Source organism: Pseudoliparis swirei, chromosome 17 (genome assembly GCF_029220125.1).
Source record: "Pseudoliparis swirei isolate HS2019 ecotype Mariana Trench chromosome 17, NWPU_hadal_v1, whole genome shotgun sequence".
Classification (NCBI taxonomy): Eukaryota; Metazoa; Chordata; class Actinopteri; order Perciformes; family Liparidae; genus Pseudoliparis; species Pseudoliparis swirei.
The window spans coordinates 18,891,773-18,911,333 of record NC_079404.1 but is presented as its reverse complement, the minus strand read 5'-3'; the positions used below and the strand labels follow the sequence as shown (position 1 = coordinate 18,911,333).

General features: G+C 43.3%; 1 protein-coding gene across 1 annotated transcript in view; it reads right to left on the bottom strand.

The window, feature by feature from the left end:
• Positions 1 to 19,561, bottom strand: part of LOC130206805 (protein bicaudal C homolog 1-B-like) — a 64,957-nt gene that overhangs the window by 21,816 nt on the left and 23,580 nt on the right. The window contains exons 3-6 of the mRNA XM_056434969.1: positions 12,023 to 12,092; positions 8,199 to 8,278; positions 6,225 to 6,383; positions 4,856 to 4,909 (exon numbers count right to left, since the gene is read on the bottom strand). Coding sequence (XP_056290944.1) covers positions 4,856 to 4,909; positions 6,225 to 6,383; positions 8,199 to 8,278; positions 12,023 to 12,092 — 363 coding nt within the window. The remainder of the gene's footprint in view (positions 1 to 4,855; positions 4,910 to 6,224; positions 6,384 to 8,198; positions 8,279 to 12,022; positions 12,093 to 19,561) is intronic.

The window sequence follows — 19,561 nt, the reverse complement described above, 5'->3', positions numbered from 1 at the left end:
AAACAAAACCCGAAACAGGCACTGGATGACTTGTGTCACATTGTGCTGTCATTCAGACGGATGAAGACCATTTGGATAAAACACAGAAAAAGGGAGATTTCTTTAGATAGATAGATAGATACTTTATTAATCCCCAAGGGGAAATTTGTCGTCACAGTAGCAGCACCAATAAACTAAACACACGAGAATAAAATATAAAGATAAAATATAAAAAACAGGGATGAAAGATATAGATGTATACAAGTAAAATATAAAATGAAGTATATATATGTATATAACTAAAATGAAACATATATGTATATATATATACACACACAAATATAATACAATGACTGTGCAAAGTATACAAAGTAAAATATAAAATACAAAATAAAATATACATATATGCATACACAAATATAATACTAATGACTGCAGTGTAAAATTAAATTAAATATAGACAGTGTGCAAAATGCAAAGTGTGTGTAGTGTAAATGAAATGTGTGAAGTGCAGATCAACATAGTGTAAATATGAATGAATTTAGACTTATGTGAACTGACACACCGACATAACAGCGGTCCCTTGAGCAGAAGGTGGTACAACTTCACCTGTCAGCTTAAATAAAGCCAGACAAGCTAATCAAAATGAGGTCAGCAGTGGCAGCAATACGAGAGGCACCCTTTGTTACTTGAAGTATGCTACAGATATAAACATTATGGCTGCAGTTGATCTTGTGCTTAACGGAGATGTGCTCAAGGGGTGGGCCTCGTCTCCGGCCAGCTCATTTACATACATTCATTTCACAAATCACGGGATTAAACCACAGGAGCGGCAACAGTCATCAGCTCTCGTCATTTGTATCGCCGCCAGATATTTAAAAACAAAAGAGATGCAGACGGGAAGGGCCTCGCTTCATGCATACACATACTTATGCATGCATGGGAGAGAAATCACAAAGGCACACACCCATACACACGCACAAACTGAAGGGAATGTACATTCACAGACACACACACACACACACACACACACACTTATCCAAACACTGAGTCTCGGGCAGAGTGCCACTACGGTTTGGGCTGCCAGTGAAGGGCAAGCAGCATGAATTGCTCTGACCAAAGAAATGCTCCCCTGATCAGTCCCATATGCGCTTGGCCTTACATGTATATCACGTTTCAGCACTCGCTCTCAGAGGGCTTGAGAAATGTAGGTCAGCACTGAGGGGAACACAACAGAGGACAAGCAGAGCAGCAGGAGTCGGGCACTGAATGAAGAATGGACTGATTTTTATGGTGGCGCTGACCTCGGTTTGATTTATTTTTTAAAGTCCTGCCTGGAAGATATGAGATCCATATGTATTCCAACTGAAAGCACTGTTAAAAAGCCTCAGCTCTCCGGACATTAGGGTGAAAGATGAAGAAAAAGAAAAAATATCTTCGAGGTACAACAACCGACCAGACTTTTCACCACCTGCCTGTCAGCTCCGCCTCAGAAAAAGCTTCGAGAAATCCCTCGAGAATCCATCACCTCAACAACCGACTTGTTTCACGCTCAAACAAATCTCGACTCGAGAGAGCCCCAGAAGTACAGTCGGCCTTACAAGTGCACTGTAGTGGCTTAAAGGGATATTTCATTCACTGCGAGGGCACCTCAGGGAGAAGGCACAACCGTCGCCCCTTTGTGGTTTCAGGAGAGACGGGGGAGGATGTGGTGTCAAGGCCACCCAGAACCAAACACGCAGCCCACTGTCCATTGTCATGCACTGGCCACCTCAACAGCAGGGGGTCAACAACTGGAATAAACTAGGCTGACCAGACGTCCTCTTTTCCCCGGGCATGTCCTCTTTTTGAGACCTACAAAATGCGTCCGGCAGGGATTCCAAAAACGTCTGGGATTTTGCTTCGTCGGATATTTGCGTTTCTCTGGGTCTTTCACAAACTAGTATTTACCCCTTACACGTTTTGGAAATGGTATCTCCCTTACGTTTCACTTTCTTGCGCGAGCACTGACGGTATAGAGAACAGTCATTGGTCGACCGATCTCAGGGTTGCCAGATACACAATAATTATCCTCCAAATACGACCATTTTGAGCCTTTGGTACGATACTTCACCATTTCCAATCTGGCAACACTGAGCACCTTGCCGCCTCCACTAGTTCATTGTTGTTTGTGCGGCATGCTATACACCCCCCCCCCCCCCCGGCGACGAAGTGTCCTCTTTTTCACAAACTCAAATCTGGTCACCCTAAATAAACCCTCCTGCGTTTTACGATGTGGCGTTTTAATATCGACACAATACCACCTCCAAACATTCCCCTGGCATTCCTCTAACATCTGGGGGGTGTTGCATCGATACGACCCTCATGCTGGTCAGTTCAATATGAAACTGGAGCCAGGAGACAATTAGCTTAAGTTAAAACAACAACTTGTCTTGTTACACTCCTATTTCATACAAAGTAAACCAACGAGATACAGCATGACAATTGGTCAGCGTTTTTTTTTCACCTTTGGGCCGAGGCTCGGCTACCCGTCTAGTCTTTATGCAAAAGCTAAGCTAAGCTATGCTAGGTTAAGCTACGCTCAGCATCTCATTACTCCGGCTTCATATTAGTATTAGTATCAATCTTCTCATCCAAGACATTAAAGTATATTTCAAAACATTTCAAACTATTCCCGTAAAGCAAAACTGGTGCATAATTACACACCTGCCATTTAAAATAAGGGTCAAATAGGCTAATATGGTGATTGCTAACATTTACAAAGAATCCGTTCAATTAAAGTCCCTCCGGACAACTTAGTATGCATTCGTTTTATGACTGCGCATAGATTTTACTCGTGAAGAAATAAGTTTGACAGTCTGTATCCCGTCAGTGTCGGTACTGATAAAGTGAGCAAAGTGCAACCAATTAGATGAAAAGAACATCTCTATAAAATAGAATGTTCCCTTGCTGGATTTGAGGAAATTGCCTTCCAGGGTCAGTGAAGTAGTTCAAACATAATTAAAGCTATGTGTGGAAGGGCTGTCTAGTCGTGTTTAAAAGAACAGCACAGGATATTTCCGTGTATCATAGGAGAAGGTGATTATCAGAAGAAGCCAAGTTGACAGAGGGAAACCTTTCTTTTGATCCTCCCTCGTCATCCGCTGACTGCGTGTTCTTTGGGAGGCAAAAAAACAATCTCTGCGGTTTTCTACAGCTTATATTTGAAACCTCTTTCTACAACACTGCTGCTACGGTTGGGTTTGATTATTCTTTCTTTCACCCAGAGCAACAAAAAGAAGTAGACGATCTGGGTTGTGGCTGGCTGCTTATGAAAACAACCTCTAAGCACGGAGCGGTATGGGTATGCGTACATGCAGACATTTGCCAATACACACTGAACAAATACCCAGCATGACCTTCTCCTGTCTCCCTCTCCATCACACACACTTCACTTGTTAGTTTTGGTCTGCCCATAGTGGAGGAACGTGCTCACCGTAGACGTTCGCTGCGGTGTTGAAATACAGCAGAAGTTCAGGGATGTAACACTTCACACAAGCACAGAGGTCCTCACCTCAGAGCTGAGGCTGGAGGTCGGGATTCCAGTCGGACCGAAACTGAAGTTGAAAAAGAGGCTAGAAAATGGGCTGGAGATGGGCTTGCCAAAGGGGCCGAGTCTCAGGCATGTATTTTACAATTGTTCAAAGGAAGTGGTCTGGGAATAGATTAAGATGATCGGTGCTTGTGGCTTTGAGGAAGTGCTGAAACTGAGCCTGGAGTACACAATCGACTGCAACCCTGGAGCTCTCCGTCGGTCGGGTGAGGTAGTGAACTTGGCTTCCTCGAGTCTGATGTTCGGTTGGTGGAGGAAGTCACTGTTTTGAGCCATGTACTTGCGAGCAAATAACTACAACAGAGATTTGAGTCTGACGGATGTAGACGGTGGTGTAGCCCGTCATTGGCCGTGTACCTCATGGTCTTCTCCGCTATCTGCTCTGTCCTTTTTGCACTGGGCACCGTCGCCGCACCGTGTGCTTAGTGCCGCCTAAAACGATTGGTTTGAAGAAATATAAAACAAGCCAGAGCGGTTTCCCCTTCACTGCAGACCTTTTATTAGCATAGAGACAGCGCTGTGGAGATCGGCCTGGCTATGCAACACGAGAGGGGGTTAGTCAGTATCGCTAATGATGGAGCACAGATGGAGAGGTTCAATGGAAGAGCAGGTGACTGGCACGCCAAAGCTTCAGTCCAACATCGTCGAGGGGATTGTGGGAAGGGGGACGAGAAGATAATGAGGGTAGAGTGCACTTCAGTGGCACTCGATTGGCTCTTACTCATGGTATTTTTGTAGTTTGGCTTTCTTAAAGAAATGTTACTTTCTTGGTTCTTGTTGTTCCGAGCTTGTACTCATGGTTGAATGCACTTATTGTAAGTCGCTTTGGATAAAAGTGTCAGCTAAATGACATGTAATGTAATTATAAAGAGCAGCTTCCATGGCGTGCAGGCCAACAACAAAAGCCTACACACATTAATTACAGTGATTTTATCAAATGCATTCCTGTTATTAATCTGTCACACAACAACCAAGAAGCATCCCTCCTCTCTGTTGCTCGTATTATTTTGCATGAGGTGTCAATCCTACTGTCTCAAAGTAGCAGGACTCTGAACTTTGATAAATGAGATCCAATCTGATTGAAAATGTTTGCAAATTCAGGCGGCAGAAATATGACATGATGATGTTTTAATACTTTTCCCCCCCAAAGTAATAGTGGTCAATACTAAAATAAATTGCAACTGTCAGAAATGCATGTCGCAGTGGTTCATGAAGGTTAAAACTATAAAGTTACACGTCTGCAGAGAAATATCCCTTTAAGACAAAGGATGGATTCCTACTTACTCTTATTTTTACTCGAGCCGCCTCCACTCCTCCTGGCTGGCCTGCGATGGACACCTGTTCACAATGAAAAAGAAATATTTGAAAATCAGCTCGCCAGTGACCCATTCCAAGACCAATAATGGTTCAGATCATCGCACTTCATTTCAATGTGGAAAGGAAAATCCAGAACAAACATAATGAAAACGTCAAAAGTGTAACAGCGTCCACCAAACTCAAACCCAATTCCTTTTTGTAGCATATTTCCAGCTAATGTTTTAGAATCTTGAACCACATTATTACAGTTACAATGAATCCAACATTGCGATTACAAAAACAGCCTCTCTTTTTTCTTAAACAACCACCAAGGTGAAAAGCCAGATTAAAAGGAGCAGCGTGTAGGATTTATTGGCATGATTTGTCCTTTATTCTTTTCCCTATTTCAAAAACGCAACTGCTCACTCTTGTAGAAACAAGAAAACGGCGTTATAAAAAAAAAAGAAATGATCAAGCAAATAAAGTCGGTCAGTCTGGATTCTTCTCTGGTCCTCAGTACTTCCACATGAACGAAACAAAAAGAAAACGACTGTTACGCCTCATGTTTACGTGATGAAATGTGCTTGAACAACGTCCTGAATCCTTCAAAGCTCCACAGAGGGTAAGGGAAGAAGCCACTTGGATTTTCAGTTATGTATTATTACTTATCAACACCACTGCATTTCAATATGCTCTGTCGCAAAAAGACTCTGCTGCAGCCAGTCAGCTTTTGACACCAGGAAAAGAGACGGCTTGGGTCTTGGGCCTAAGAAGGAGTCTCTTGCTACTTATCAGCCTGTACTTGCATCATATGAGAGTAGGACTGGAGGGAGTTTAACAATGGAGTACCTTACTATGCAACATCCACAGAGATACGTTGAAATCAGTGAAGTAGACCTTTAAGATTATATTAACAAAGCCCCTGACAAGTGAATTTACTGGCTGCTCTGCTGAGCTCCTGGACCACTGCTCTTCTACACCGAGTCCAGGCAAAACACGCCGGCTTCCTCTGGCTCGGCCAATCAAAACAGCCAGCTGACCAGCCCGAGACCCTGTGACAGGTAATGAATGAGCCGAGGGTTCAGCCTGCAGGAAGAAAAAACTACTTTGAACTACTTGAGCTACTACCGAAGATCGTAAGTCGTGGAAGGGTGGCAAACACTCCAGGCGGCGGAACGCAATGTTGTTGCACTGAAAACATCAATCGTGAAAAAGTGTGGTTCAAGAGATTAAAGCAAAACTATTTGACAGGGAGAACCGTTGGATCGACCGGCAGTAAACGGCTCGCTTCCTCCATCTATCTCTCAGGCCTCGGTGAAAACAGCACAGTGTGAATCCATGTCGAAGCCCCACCAACCTGGTTGCTTTTCTCTGCCTGGTTGTTCCTGTTGGAGTCTGGGAAATGGATGTGGCAACCCGTCTCCTCCATCACCCTCTTGATGTTGTTGCCACCTTTGCCAATAACGTGAGAGTGCTCCGTGTGAGAGACGTCCATCTTCAGAGTCACCCTGTTACTCTAACGGGCGGAAACGGAGAAAACAAGCTCAGTGAGTGGAGAAAGGTGCATGTTATTATTCTCGTCTTTGAAAGGCAAAGACGACCAAGGGAAATGACCTGAAAACACATTTGAACTAGAATGGGCACTCGGTAGAGCGCATACCTTCGCATATCACAAGATTGGGCATTGAATTATGAACATGTTGGCATTAGTTGCATGCCAATTGGATAAGAATTGACCACGCTATGGTAAAAAGAAGATTTTGACCTTTTCATGACCTTGACCATGACCTTTGACCCAATCGATCCCAAAATCTAATCAAATGGTCCCCGGATAATAACCAATCATCCCACCAAATGTCAAGCGATTCGGTTTAATACTTTTTTAGTTATGCGAGTAACACGCATACAAATAAATAAATAAATACACGGCAATCAAAACATAACCTTCCGCATTTTCAATGCAAAGGTAATAAAGGATATTTGTTAATTCCTTATATTCTTGGCGACGATGGCTCTGCTGCGAGGAACTACAAAAGCACTTAACCACATCAGTACCGTCACACCTGCCGGTCGGGTTCATCATGCTTAAAGCACACATGTGCTTGTACTGACCCACTGCCAGAAGGGCAAACAGAGCTCCACACACACCTGTGGAGAGAGAAATAAACCAACGTGTCTGTCTGCTAGCTCGTAGCTTGCCAAATTGGTGTTTTTTGGTTTAATGCAATATATCTTTGTAATGCCCCATCGTTAAACCTGCAGTGTGGACCTGAAGCTGATCCCCCCTATTGGGAACTACTTCAACTGAAAACATATTAAAAAGTTAATTCCAGCTTTTAAAAAGTTTGACATTAAAAGGATGGTAAAGCTGGAAACTCTAAACAAGATCATATTTTAATAATGTAATTAAGAGACAAAATGATGCAATAAAGAAGCGCCCTAGTTCAGGTATCAACATTCACACTGATGGACAACTTTTCAGATCAGTGATTAATGACCTTGTTCCAAACATCGCCCAAACCAAATAAGTTAACTCTGTTTACTTTTAGTTTAGTTTTTTGTTAGTGTAACATTTATTATGCTTGCTATGTTTTATATACAATATATTGTTTATATTGTTTGCGTCAATGATTTGTACATTAGTTTTGTTGATGTAATCTTAATATTTGTAGACAAAGATTATAGAACATCCGGCCAAATACCACACACATTTCATGAACTGCATTTATTGCACTGTACGAAAAAATTGAAAATGATAGTGTATCAATTAAAATGTGTCTGCTGAGAGGCCATCCGTCTCCATCTTAAGAGTCACAATACTCAAAACTTACAATTTCCCCTGCATTAAACATGTTCACATGTCGCAGCCATTTCAAAGAGAGACTGATGAGTATCAAAACATGCAGTGCATTTGAATAAACCAATCATCCCATGAAATAAACTTCTCGTGACAAAGCCATATCTGTAAACTAAGCCAATAACGTGTTGTCCCTTTTGCCTTTGGCTGTTGAATGGGTGCTTTCTCACCCCCAGGGGGTGCTACAGTGCAGTCCCCCAGGTACTTCACTTCTTGTGTTGCCATGGCAATGAAAGCCTGCATGCACACACAGAGGCAATCCACTGCAAGGCTAGGGATGAGAGTATCTGGAGAGAGAGAGAGTCGTGCCAAGTTCGTACCACACTGCTGTGAGCAATCTGTCACTTGGCCCAGCGGGAGAGCCGAGGTGAAAAGCAGTCGGTTCACACCGAACACGGAGAGAAAGGCGAGAAAGAGGCGCTGTGAAGAGAATTACAAAGTTCATCTTCGACTCGATGAAGATGTTCACTGTACCTTTGTGTCAAGGACGGACATTATTCTGTCTTTGGCTTCCCTCACATTCTCCCTCTTCCCGCAGACCTTGATGTGTGGATCTGCAGGGAGACATTCAAAGAGGGAGAAAGAGAGAGCATGTTTAATATACGTTCAGTGTGTGTGTGTGTGTGTGTGACTAACCCTTGTTGTATCTTTGAAGAGATACAACGTGAGAGAGTGGGACACAATTTAAATCCATTCTACCAAACGCGACACAGCAGTCTGGATGCGTCAACAAATTAGAGCGTGTTGGAGAAAAGCTCTGCAACAGTAATTGCTTTGATATCTGTCGAGTCTCATTTAAGTCGGCGGGCAACCCCACCGGGCGGGGCGGGGGCTCTGTGGAATTACATTCAGACACAATCCGTCAGTCAGTCGAGTCGACAGGGACACCATTAGTCGATGACAATTGCTGCAATGTAGCCTCAATCGAAAAGATCGTCATGTGACGCGTATCGCCTCATTTTCCTAGACCCCATTCTGTCATTCACTGTTTTTCATTGTTGCACATGACTATCAGTGGACACGCACACACTTACTCAAAAGAGGACCAGATACGAGCCTGCGACAGAACGGCCTCATCCAAAAGTTCTTGTATAAATACACTCGCGCACACCCACAGAACATCGCGCTCGTAAAAAGGTCCCAATAGGTTGAGTAAACTGTGCTTCCAGAGTCTCGAAATACTGCAGTGAAAATAATCAAACACTGCATACCAAAAGCCATTCACAGCTAATGCTTTCCTCTGTGTCGGGTTGGGTAAGTCTACATCTGGCTCTGCCGCACGCCGGACCCCTGGAGGACGCAAATGCGAAAACACACGAGCACGGGCGTGTACTACACACTCGAGATCCATCGCCCCTCTGTCAAGCCCCCTTCCAGGAATACCCCACCCTGTCCACACACTTAGAGCATCGACAGTATAGTCTCACTGAAGCAGATTTAGTGTCACTAATATTATTTTATTAAAAAATTATTGAGTTATAAATGTAATTAAAAACGTATTAATATGGAAGATGTATGTGGTAGTATATATAAATATATTTTGATTTTGTTTATTGTTGTTTTTTTGTTGTTTTATTTTCTTCTTTATTTTATATTAATTTTCTGATTTCAATTTAGGATAGGAATTTAAAGCATTTTTTTGCTTCTACCTATACCTTTTCAGTCTTTCTCTTTTGTATATTTTATAGGATAATATTGTATTGTATTTGATTTGATTGACTGAATAAAAAATACAAACAAAAAAATACAAACAAACAATAACCACTCGTACGGATGCATGTTCAGACTTCCAGGGAGTGAAAAGTCCGAAACTAGAAAGAAAGACGGTCGGGAAAATAACATTTGCGCCGCCAAGGGGAAGTCCCCAAGTCACAGAATGCTTTTGATGAGGACTAATTCTTAAAAGGCCAAACCGAGACACTCTCCACGGAGCTGCAAAATACAAGACGGAGCAGCAGAGCGCGGGTTCGCGAAGAGGAAATTGTGTTTTATGGGAGGTATCTGGTTCTGCTCTCCATTTAATGTGCACTGGGAACTGTGGGGAACACAGAGTGCCAGCAAACAAGCACCGGTCTCGTTAAGAGTGTCACAGGGGTCAGGAAACCTCGGCACACACGAGATGCAAGATCCTAAGAGCAACAGGCGCTCTTCGAAGGCTCGGGGGCAAGGAACTAAACAAAAACAAAAACAAAGGAAATAGAGCGGAAAGATCGGTCGGAGGCTTATCTCCGCCTCGGCGCTGGTTACAGGACACGTTCCCATCATACAGCTGTCGCTGAGGACAATAGAAATCCTTCCACTTCCCACCGTGACCATCAGAGGGAGTCTAGCTCTTCCAGTGACTAACCTGCACATCTGGCAATCATTAGCCGGCCTAAACGAGCGTTTCAGTCGAGATGTAAAACACCCCCGCATTTTAAGAAATGGAGTTTGCTCTATGCTCTTTTTAAAAAAAAAAAAATGTTTTATGATTGATTGTGGAATAAAAAAGGAACACCTTCATGTTTTTATTTGGCACACACAACAGCTGGAAAAGCAAACAGAAAACAAGAGTCTCGCAGCTGCACAGAGCGAATGTTTTCAGTCGCACGGATTTGACACGGTTCCACTCGACAGGAGAAACTTTCTGACCCAGAGCTCCGTGCTGGCAAAGCCAAAGCATTTTTCCAGCTGAGGACTACGTTCGAAGAAAATACCACACAAATGAAGTCCTTTTTGGCTCGGCGCTGCTCATTCAAAACATCTGCAGATATGTGGGGACGCGTTACCGGCACGATACGAGATATTTATCACGCACAAACAAAAATCTTGAACCAGACTTTTAGAAATAAATATCTATGGCGGAGACAATCTCAAGAGTATCGACCGCTCTGCCGCCCGGTGCTGAGGGCCAGCCGTGAGGGATACGGCTCCTCGCTGGATTCAATCACCAACAGAGTGCTGATTATCACACCTGTGCAGGTGGCAGGGAGGGCCAGTCAGCCGCAGGTGATTCATCAAATAGAGGCTCTGGCATTTAGATGGAGTGTGGCCGTGTATGGTGAGAGGTCACAACCCCCACCCCCTTCACGTCTGCCAGTATCCTGCCGAGCGTAACCAATCCCAGACGACACATGATAGACAACACTAATGTGAGACACGGCAAACCAACACCTGTGAAAGGAGTATTATGTCACATTACAATAACTCAAAACAACGACATCATCGGCTGTTTTTAAGGACAGAGCGAGAATGCTGTGTTGGTCATATCAAATGAAAGGGACGAAAGAGCCTCCAGTCATTTGAAATGAAGCGGAATTTAAAGTCGAACTATTCTCTCGAGCTCCCATGAGCTCTGGTTGCTAAAATGCAGTCGGCTCGACATGCCTTTACTCTCACCAACGCACTCGCTCCTCAGATAACTGGAAGCGATTAGCCGACATTCTTCCCCTCCGCTCCTCTCGGTTTACGCAACACGGGAACAATGTCATTTTAAATATTTGTACACAGAACAACATTCCCAGGTGGTATTGGTTTTGTGAATGAACGGATACTTGGGATGAATGGGTGGTTGTGTGCGAATAATCTGCGAGGCCTTACAGTTGATTAAGTATCTAGAGGGAGGGGTGGGGGAGGGGGAGGTTCTGATGCAACGCCGTCGACTATTTTCCATACAGAGGGAGTGAGGAAGTTGCATTATGTCATCGGATTCCACATCTGGATGAAGACACACACACACACACACAGGCAATTCTCCCGAGGACAACAAAGCAGGCACAACTACACCTCCTTCAACCCGGCCCTCCCGGAAGAGCTTTAAATAACCATGATAATGTTTTATTGGTAACAGAGCGCTCGAACAACTCGGCAATAAATGAGGGAACCTCGATGCAAGAGTCTCCCCCACCCCCACCCCACCCGCACAGCAAAATCACAGATTCTTTAGAGCAGATGAAGTTTCATCGTTTCAAAGATATTTTTTTTAATAATGAATGCTAGAGCAACCCTGAAATACTTCCCCGTCTGAGTCCAATGGATTTCCTGGAAACATATTTCTGGTTGAAACAACAAGGACTCATAATCATTAACCTCTGTTGGGTTGAAAACGATCACAGCGATGTCGTTACCTGCCGGTCACACATTTGATTCAGTTTAGCTCTCGGTTTTGTTGCGAACGTGTCAATTCATAGATTATACAAACCCGTCATTCAACAAATACTCATGTCACAACAAGGCAACACAACAAATGGAAGGGGTACATCGATCCAATAAAAGAAGGATATGGGATTACGAAGGAAGAAATTAAATTAATTGATCACCCTTTTTGGACTTGGCTCCGATTTTCAGTTTGGAGGGCCAGGCGATCTGCGTTTGGGTCTCATCCATGATCTGGAACAGAAAGAAGAGGGCTGAAATCAAATTATCACAGATGTCAGGATGGGCGGATGAAAACAAAAACAAAATAAAACACAATGTTGATTCTTGAAACCATGACAATCATCAATTATGAATATATAGTTTTGGAGCAGCACACTCTGAACTCCACTGCTCACATAGTTGGCAAAAGGATAATGAGGAATAATGAGTCTACATATAATATTATACTTAAATACAAGTTTTGGTCACACAAACTTGGGCTGGAGTGAGTATTATACAATGTAGGGGTTTACCCCCGTGTTTTAATGTGGGTTTGGCTTAGCCGTGTGGAGAACTCTTCACTGCTTCTCCTTTACTCGGAAACATCAATTATCTGACTTCAGAGAACATGAAACAAGTATTAACATCCAACAGCCTTGCACGATGAAAAGTTAAAGTGTCAAAAGAAATAACCAGATTCATAAGTTATGGAACGCCGGGGAAAAGCCAAAAGAACTGAGAGTCCAGTTTAAAAAATGTCTGCTGGTATAAGCTCATGTGTCCAGACACGGCCTTGTTTCCACTCAGCACCTCAAATCCTCCCTCCCCAACACCACCAAACAAAAAATAAAATCCACAGAGCAGTGAAGAATATCCATGTGTGAGTGCTTTGACGAGTCTAGTCGTCGTAACCAGGTGCACCAATGTATAAAGAAATGCAAACTGCTCGTAGCACAAAAGGCAAAAAACACCTTGCTGTGCTTCCTGGCTACAAATCCACAAACAAACCCTGTGAGAGCCGTCTGCCACGGCGAGTGGATGATGTTAGCAGGGGAAAAGAAAACAAGGGGAAAACTGTCAAACCTTCCAAAAAACGGGTCGCTTACATGCTCTCTCCGAATGGCTCCGTCCTCGATGTGCACTGCACTTGTTTTCACACGGGGCTTTTTGTTTGATTAAATACTTTCTAGGGGTTTGAGTTATTTGGAGCGGAGGAGATATGAAGTTGAGGTTATGAAAGCTCCAGACAAGAACCCGAGGACGGCTCCAATCCATTACATGAGCAGCACTTACCATTCCTCGGTGGTCCAGTGCATTAACCAATGAGCCACACATGGGAGCGAGAGAGTGAATTAAGAGCGCCAGCAGTACCAATGAAGATAGGATGTTAGTCAGAGATATGAGTGTTTATTTATTTATATATATATATATATATATATACACTAGTGCTGTGAAAAATAACGCGTTAACTCAGTTAATTAAATTACAGGTTTAACTAGTTTTTTTTTTTTACGCATTTAACGCATGCGCAGAATGAGCTTCCAATCCGTCTGTTGTTGGTCGTCTCTCCAGCAGCATGTCATTCTGTCTCTAGTGTTGCGTTAACACGACTCCGATCTCCGTCTCGCGCGCCGCAGAGCTCGGATGCCGACGAAAAAGTCACTTGCAAAATGAGCTTCCAATACACCTCTTCAATCTGAACTCTGTCCGCTCTCATGCAGACGGTCTGTTCATCGGTAATGATCCTTCCGCAGGTTCACCTCCGGAAACGACTTTTACTTCCTGTAGATCAGGGTCTCAACACGTCGATCGCGACCTGCCAGTCGATCGCGGCGTAGTGTTGGTAGATCGCATGACATTAAAGAGATTGGCCCGCCCCCTGACATGTTCTCTAGAGCACGTCTTTGTTCTTTTATTAAACTAAACGTCTGTTGTTGATCGTATCTCCACAGCAGCATGTCATTTCTGTCTCTACGCGTTGCGTTAACACTTATCGAGAATTAATATTGCTTCCCAAGTTTAAGTGTGAGGTACTTTATGTTTGTTTGTTGACTACCTAAATAGCCCTTTAAATAAATAAAAAAGTTGATATTTCTTATATGTTTGACACAGTGAAAAACAGCCTGGGGTCAAATTGACCCCAAAGAACACCGACATTAAACATTGAATGGGGTCAAATTGACCCGAAAGGTAACAGGAGGGTTAAACATTCTGTTTAGGATGAAGATGTATTAATGTTCCATATGGAAGAAAACTGCTAAATAACTGCTGAGTTGCAGCACCATTGTATAGAAGAATGTATAAATGTATATATCCGTCTTTTGTCATAAATCTCTATGTTCTCACAAAATATACCGAGAATATCGGTAATATGTGATTAATCATGATTAATCCACAAAAACCTGTGATTAACCCGATAAAATTTTTTAATCGTTTCACAGCCCTAATATATACACATATATACACACACACATATATACATATATATATATATTAGGGATGCACCGATCTGATCGGCGCCGATCCATATCGGCCGATATTCCCATTATCGGTTTTGATCGGCGTTCTCAAAACGGCCGATCAAATTGGCCGATCAGATGACATAAAATCTGCGAGAATTATCAGACGTTTCAATCGCCGCGCACTGCAACGGAGACAATGCGCCCAGCGAGGGCCGGCAGAGGTCAGAGGTCAACGAGGGGATCCTCACGCACCGAGCGGCGTCCCCGTCCCCCGAGTTTAATCACTGGGTCAACTCAGCCGACACTTCCATGTCTGCCCCTATCGACTGATGGTCACGGTACACGCATTCGATCGAGAGCACGCGAGGGTTTTGATAAAGTTATCGGAAGGATTTACGTGACAACATCCGGTTTTGCAAAATTAGCGGAAATAACCACTTGAAACAACATCCGTTTTTCAAAATAAGATGTTGACAAACATATAAAAGTAAACAATGAACTGATTTTGTATCTTTATAGATCGTTTCTGAGATTTAGCTTAAATTATGCTAACATTAAAACATTTTTACTGGACCAAGGAAGAGTTTATAAAAATAAGTCAGACTTTTGTATGTTAAGAAAAGTCCTGTATATAGATTTCCCCAAGAGTCCCAGGCAACGACTGATGCAGATGTGTTCAGGACGTCCCTGACTTCCCCTAGCCTGGCAATCAAACATATTTACTGTCGCAATTAAGAGATTTTTCAAATTAAAAGTCCTAAATGTTTAAAGAAATCGGTAATTTCTTTAATGTTTGAGGTGCTTTATATATGTATTTCCTCATAGTCCTAGGCAATAATGCTACACAATAAATAGAATGCTTCAATCGACACCGTGATCGGTGATCGATATTATCGGATCGGCAGATACTGATTTCAATGATCGGCACCAAAAAACCTGATCGGTGCATCTCTAATATATATATATATATATATACACACACACACACACTTTATTCATCCCCAGGGGAAATGTGTTAGTAGCAGCAGTAAGCAAAGTTAGAGTAATAAGAAATGTTGGGCTTATCAGCACAGCAATTCACAGCCTTCATTACACATTTGTTTTGTTTTGACAAACATGTTCAAATCTTATCTGCTCTTTTTGCCTTGCCAACTATACACAACAGCCTGACCTCCTGGGGGAACGAGTGCACAAATCCAAAAAGGAAGTTCTTGATTCCCCCATATGCCCTCCTGGAAGCAGCACGGTCCGTTTGGCATCCTTTACAACACATTCCGACGGCGTGTCTCCCGTACCTGTCAAACCATTGAGACGGCCCTGAAAGGCCTGATGTGGGCCTCTCTATACTTTGCAGCTATAAACTCAGAGCCCATGATGGTTGACTGGAAGCTTATTCAAGCCTCACCGATTTTCTACAACATCCTATAATCACATAAGGTAATAAATGGACAGACGAGCAACAGATCGAGGTGCTTGGCCCACCGTTCTGCCACCGGCGGACCAAGATGCACCAAATCAGTTTGAACTTGTGTTCGGCATCATTTGATTCATTAAAAGGAAGCTGATACTTATCTTTTTAGGCTCTCAATGTTGTAAACAAAGCAGAAAAGGAAGAACTCTTACTTCCAAAAGAAGAGTTTATCCGCTCTGGATTCTGCAATCCTACGAACAATTCACAACAGATTGTTGCGAGCCGATAAAGTTATTGCAAAACACAGTCGTACAACAGTTGTTGAGTGTTGATGCATTCCTCATCCTCCCTCTTAAGCTGCTGGACTAAGTTTTATATTTTTGGGCATCATCATTACGATCAAGCGGCAGAGAAACGTGCTTCTGGTATCATTTGTCTATTGAGTGAATCATAGAACCAAAAGGAATTTTAGTATCAGTCTGTGTAATAAAAATAATGGAGTTTTTCTTCTTCTTCATACGATCTTAACTATTTTCGTTTGGGATTCTCATTTAGCATGACTAAGCTGAAAACAGTTCCAGGTTGCTAATGATCCCACACTAATGTCCTCCGACTGGAGACCTTCCCATTCATCCTGTCGAAATAATATTATTATTACCTTCGCATTGAAAATGCAGAAGGTTATGTTTTGATCGCCGTGTTAAAATTTTTTATTTGTATGTGTGTTACTCGCATAACTCAAAAAGTATTAAACCAAATCTCATGAAATTTGGTGTGAATGATTATTATCCGGGGACCATTTGATTAGATTTTGGGATCGATTGGGTCAAAGTCATGAAAAGGTCAAAATCTTCTTTTTACCATATTAAATTTGTATCCAATTGGCATGCAACTAATGCCAAAATGTTCATAATTCAATGCCCAATCTTGTGATATGCGAAGGTATGCGCTCTACCGAGTGACCGTTCTAGTTACCAACGTATTTAATCAGAATGATTTTACACGCTATGAAATTTGGGCCTGAAACCAACATCTGATGGTTCCGTTACAGGGTTCTAATCTACAACATGACGGCATCACGCAGTCATCTGGTAAAAGGACAATAAATCACAAATACCCTGTGACTTTTCCTCCATCAACTGAAGTCACGTGATCACAGCAACAGCTGGAGGCATCACAACATTAAAGGCCATCGTGTTCTCACCGATGAAGAAAGTCCTCTACCGTTCCGCCCTTTCTTTTGGCTCGTTCTCCCGCGACAATGACATACGCGTCTGGTTTTAAATTAAACGCCTCCTTGACAAAATCCACACGTTTAAGAAATACAACACTGCCGCCCGCAACCTCTCAGAGGATGCTGAAATTACAGTGGAAATGTGGGGGCCAATGGCAGACGAGTGATTGTGAATTCCATATTAAGGTGAATAAAAAGTGCCAAGATGTAGAAATCTGCAGTGTGGAACAAAAGTATTAGAAGTAACTCAAATTACACTTTCATAAAATGATCAAACGTCATGGCCTATGCCTCATCACTTTTCTCTCTACAGAGGGCCTTGTTCAGAAAGACCCGTTTCCTGTCCAGCGTTGCTGCTCTTGGCAACGTCGTGCAGATGGGACTGATTTCTGACAGACCACACACACCATTTTGAAAAGGGTGGATGGCGTTTATTTTTCATGGAGGGGCGAGCGAATACCTCTCAAATGGGTCGAGACGTTTGCACAAATTACGTTGCCTATACATTTAGTCATAGTCTGTGGCACTCCACCCATTCTGAAATGAATAAATACATAAATGACTGTGGCTGTGATCGGTTTCCCGGCACGACCTTGACACGATAGCTTGAGAGGTTTGCAGCTGGTGTCCGTCTACATGCTCTGCAGAGCTCTACGTGAAATCAAACAGGATATCATTAAGGCAATGTCCTGGAATGCCACGTGTGTGTGTGTGTCCAACACGCGTGTGTGTGTGTGCGTGCGTGTCTGGATGTGTGCACTTTACTAGAGCACTGCAGCAATCAACATGGCAGAGACATGTTTCCTGGCCCGCACTGTTATGGTGCAGCTGTTGATTCAGCTGGAGTGTGTGTGTGTATTTTTGCGAGGGGGATTCAGAGGGCTGTTGGAGGGGACGGGGTAAGCCTGAGGGAACGGCGTGGCCTGAACATCCCCCACGAGACTCAACAGTCATAACCGAGTTCATGTTAACAACTCGAGTGCGAACGCTAACATGTGCACGGTTATGAAAGGGCAACACGCATTAGTGGAAAAGCTCTTCTGCAAAAATATCTACTGTAAAAACATCTCACAATTTCATGCCAACCAAATATTTCATCTTTACAGTCTTCGGTTCTCCTATTTTCCCGGTGTCAGAGCAGTGAAATACAAGATGCTACAGAGCTAGAAGGCAAATAAAATAAATGACACCTGGCCTAAGATCTGAGTGCACTTGCACTTAAACACCATGCTTGGCATTATTTACAGAACCGCAACTCCTGGGAAACGGCGATGGAAATTCAGAGGATGAACTTGCAGAAGGGTTCAAAAGCATCGTTCAGATCCAAGCGCCTCAGTGGCGCAGGGATCATCTCAAGCACAGGGTTCTTACACATTTTGACCAATGGATTTCCAGGACTTTAAACCAAATTTCCATGACCAAACTGAAATCTCGGTATAAACATGAACAATTTAGAAAATGTTGCCTATTGAGAGCGTACGCCGGCTTATATTTTGAGCGTCTTTCTTTAAAAAACATATTAATTATTTAAAACTCGCCGTTAATGAACAGGTGATTATAACAAATTTACATGACTTTTCCAAAACTTTTATGATTTAAGTTGTTTTTTCCATCACTTTTCCAGGCCTGGAAATGACCATTTTAAAATTCCATGACTTTTCCAGGTTTTCCATGACCGTACGGACCCTGCAAGCAGCCGAGCTCCTCGGCCCTCCGCTGTCCCGCGGCTCAACTTCTGCACAGCCCTCCCAACAGCTCCGCAGTCTGTGCCATGATTCGACTCTCCCAACGGTTCTCCGTCCAAAACCTGTGACGGAACTGTTCACCGACGTGGGCTTCGAGCAAAGTAAGCCATTTGCAAAAAAAAATAAACATTGTTATAAACCAGACTGATAACAGTGACACGCCAGAGCAAAGACGAAATAGCAGGAGGGAAGAGCAAAAATGTGAGATAGGAGACCAAAACAACACCCGAAGAGAAAAAGAAAAGAAAAAAGCTGGCGAGTGTCGCCCATGTGGGCTGCGGGGACTTCGGCACGAGGCTCGGTTCCCGGCTGTGGGACCCTCCTGAGGTCCTCTTCACTTTCTCACCGACGCCATGAAGGGGAATGTTGCTCCGGACTCAGAGGAAGTCCAGCAGACGATGAGTAAGCGGGTTTGATCGACCGCAGCCAGCGGCTCTCGGGAGAAGGCACAGGGGCCGACTGTTTCATTTTGCTCTCGTCAGGGACTGAACTCCAAATGTCACTCCCAGAGCCCGACATGTCGAAGTGTGTGAGCCAACACTTGCCTCACGTCAGGGAGAGTAGCGACGCATGTACTTTAGTAGTCTCACCGAGTGTGTGTGTGTGTGTGTGTGTGTGTGTGATAGATGGGTGTGTTGGACGGGGAAGAAAGCAACTAAGAAGTTTCCACTTTCATCAACGTCGAGGTATTTCACACACCTCATCCATTTTCCTTCAACAATACCGTTCCACAGTGTTTATTTTCATGACTTTTTGACATGAATGACGATGATCACGCTATCAGAAGGAAACTATACAGTTATCCAAATGGAAATTGTACAATAAAAACACGACTTTCGCACTCCTCCTTCGCTGCTCTTTGCCGGCCT